Below are 2,790 nucleotides of genomic sequence, written 5' to 3'. Positions count from 1 at the left end.
CCCCCCCCCCCCCCACTGTTATAGCTTCTTTAGACGGGGCTTTCTGTCTCCAGAGGAAGGAGCGCTGAGCTCAGTTTTCCAACAGATCGGACGGACCTCTGTGCTCCCTTCCCCCTGGGCACACCGTGTGGGGGGAGCGCGGGCTGTACATCTTCGAGGGAGGGCTACGCATCATTGGGAGTTGGAAGATTTAAGCTAAAGTAATGGCAGTGTTGCTGATTTAAATAGGTTGACTGTGGATAAAGGTACCACTGCTTATTTTAAGGCCATCTTTGAAAATCCCAGATCAGGAAAAGAGCCTGTTAGCATTAGGCTTATATATTTGGAAAGAGGCTAAATCACATATCTAAGTTGTGAATTCCTGCACCGTTTGCAGTGCTGATGACCATGCGCTGGAAAGGAGCCTCTGGCGGTACTGACTGAGTGTGGCTCACGAAGGGAAAAGACCTTCCCAATGGGCAGGAAGATCAGTAATTCAGGGCTACCTACAGAGATGTGTAGTTTGTGGAAAACACTATTTCCTTGACAGGAGAGTCTACATTATTTTTCTAGAATAGTACTAGAGGCTGTCTTAAATGATTATCGGGTGAGGGAAACGTGCTAGATTATGTCGTTCATTCCAGTCCTTTATCTAAACCATCCCATGGCCGTGTCCACGCCACATATTCGTGACACCATGCATCATGCATTTATTTGCCTTTGAACGCTAAGCTAGAGTGGTTTGTGTCCACTGACTTCAATTGGTTGAAGCAACTTCTATTTTAAAGTTTGTTGAGGACATCAAAATGATGCTCTCTTACATGACCAAATAACGAATACTAGTGTTTCAGACACAATGGGAGCTTGCTCACTTTTATTCTGAAAATATTTCCCCTCCTCTAACACCAGGAGCCTTCACTCAGTACATGGGTAATAACTAGTACAGTTGGCTAACAAATACTATAGTGATACCATCCTTCTCCTAGGACCCTCTGAGCAAATATTAACTAGCTGCTTCCTGTCACTGCAGCAACCGTCTCCCGTGCTCGTACCTGTGGTGTGTTATAGGGCGCTCGTGGTGCTTTTGATACCGTTGCTGTAGTTATGGGTAAGGGTTCAAAGGGATGATTTTGGGGGTCCGTATGTTAACAATTGCCTGCGGACTGAACTCAATGGCATAATTATCCTTCTAGGGGTGCACTGATAAGGACTGCCTTGGCCGATACCGATAGCCAATTATTAACCAGGGGGCCCTGGCCAGAAGGCATAATTATCAGAGAACATTATTGACTACAACAGCCAAAAAAGGCCGATAAATTTGCCTTTTATCAGTGCTGACCCGATAGATAACAGATATATTGGTGCATCTCTAGTTCCTTCCCGTCCTGTGTCCCGCTAGTGAAATCTAAGTCCATCCAATGGATTTGTTTGCTGTGATCAGGAGGATCAGATGCAGGGAGCGATCAGTCTGTCCTGTGTACTGGAGCAGTGAGGCCAAGTGGGCTGTAGGATCTGGGACCATTTGTGGAAATTCAAGCCATCAAGGCATTGTGTCCTGGGCTGCTAGACCCAGGGCTGAGTGCTGCATCCCAAGACTTTTGGTTCCCCTGAGCATTACCCACGTGTTGGAGACAAGGGCAACCTTAGTCTGCTAGGAACAGATTCCTCCCATCAAATTAAGGGATTTTTAAATCGGATTTCTTCAGTGCATGTACATGAATTACTTGAGTCGATGTTTCGGGATCTGGCTCCCTGAGTCACGGTCACTCACTGACCAGCGGAGACTCAGCACGTATTGTTCATTTTGGTGTGTTAATCTGTGCTGGCCAGCCCGGCAGACTCAGCTGCTGTTATCCAGCTGGAATATTTTGTCTTGAGAACGGTAGGCCTTTTTGGGGCAGAAAAGGCCGTTTACAATGCCTTGCCCCAAGAAGGTCCTGGCTGGTTAGGGCTGTAGAAACAACAACAATATAAATGTTAAGCAACAATGCACATGGTACCCAGGACCCTCCATCGCTGGACAGGCTGCTAAAATTGCTAGCCGCTGGACAGTTTGCACGGCCCTGATACAGGCACAGAAGGGATTGCTCGAAGGGAAGGCTGCAGCCTTGGCTTGGGGCTTCCTTCCTTGCAGTGCTTGAAACGGCATGTCATTATCTGATTGAATCCTGGGTGGGTGCATTTGCTGGCCAGAAATAGGACTTTAAAAACACCTGCTTCCCCCAAAGCCCCTGATTGTTTCTCTGTTTTTCCTCCTCAGATGCCAGTATGTCACCCGACGCCATGAAGCGGAGTCACTGGTGTAATGTCGCCTACTGGGAGCACCGGACTCGTGTTGGACGCCTCTACACAGTGTATGAACAGTCCGTCAGTATATTTTATGACCTACCTCAAGGAAATGGCTTCTGCCTCGGACAGCTAAACCTGGAAAACAGGAGCGAGACTGTTAGAAGGACTCGAAGTAAAATCGGCTACGGGATTTTACTTAGCAAAGAGCCGGATGGCGTGTGGGCCTACAATCGCAGTGAGCACCCTATCTTCGTCAACTCCCCAACACTGGACATTCCCCATTGTCGGACTTTGATAGTGCGCAAGGTGATGCCTGGCTATTCGATAAAGGTGTTCGACTACGAGAAGTCTTGCCTCTTACAACACGCCACGGACCTGGATTATGCAGATGGGCCCTATGACCCAAACAGCGTTCGGATCAGCTTTGCAAAAGGCTGGGGGCCATGTTACTCGAGACAGTTTATCACGTCATGTCCTTGCTGGTTGGAGATACTACTCAGCAATAACCGATAACCATTGGCC

The 2,790-nt window shown here is 48.0% G+C and overlaps 1 protein-coding gene across 1 annotated transcript in view; it reads left to right on the top strand.

The window, feature by feature from the left end:
* The window catches only part of SMAD6 (SMAD family member 6), a gene marked incomplete at its 5' end in the record, with an annotated part of 83,713 nt that extends 80,923 nt beyond the window's left edge, over positions 1 to 2,790 (top strand). Inside the window, one exon of the mRNA XM_019503807.1 lies at positions 2,240 to 2,790. Within this exon, the coding sequence (XP_019359352.1) occupies positions 2,240 to 2,781 (542 nt within the window). The remainder of the gene's footprint in view (positions 1 to 2,239) is intronic.

Source organism: Gavialis gangeticus, unplaced genomic scaffold, assembly GCF_001723915.1.
Source record: "Gavialis gangeticus isolate Ggan-Ray unplaced genomic scaffold, GavGan_comp1, whole genome shotgun sequence".
NCBI classification, from domain to species: domain Eukaryota; kingdom Metazoa; phylum Chordata; order Crocodylia; family Gavialidae; genus Gavialis; species Gavialis gangeticus.
The sequence above is the reverse complement of the archived record's forward strand: the minus strand, read 5'-3'. Positions and strand labels throughout refer to the sequence as shown.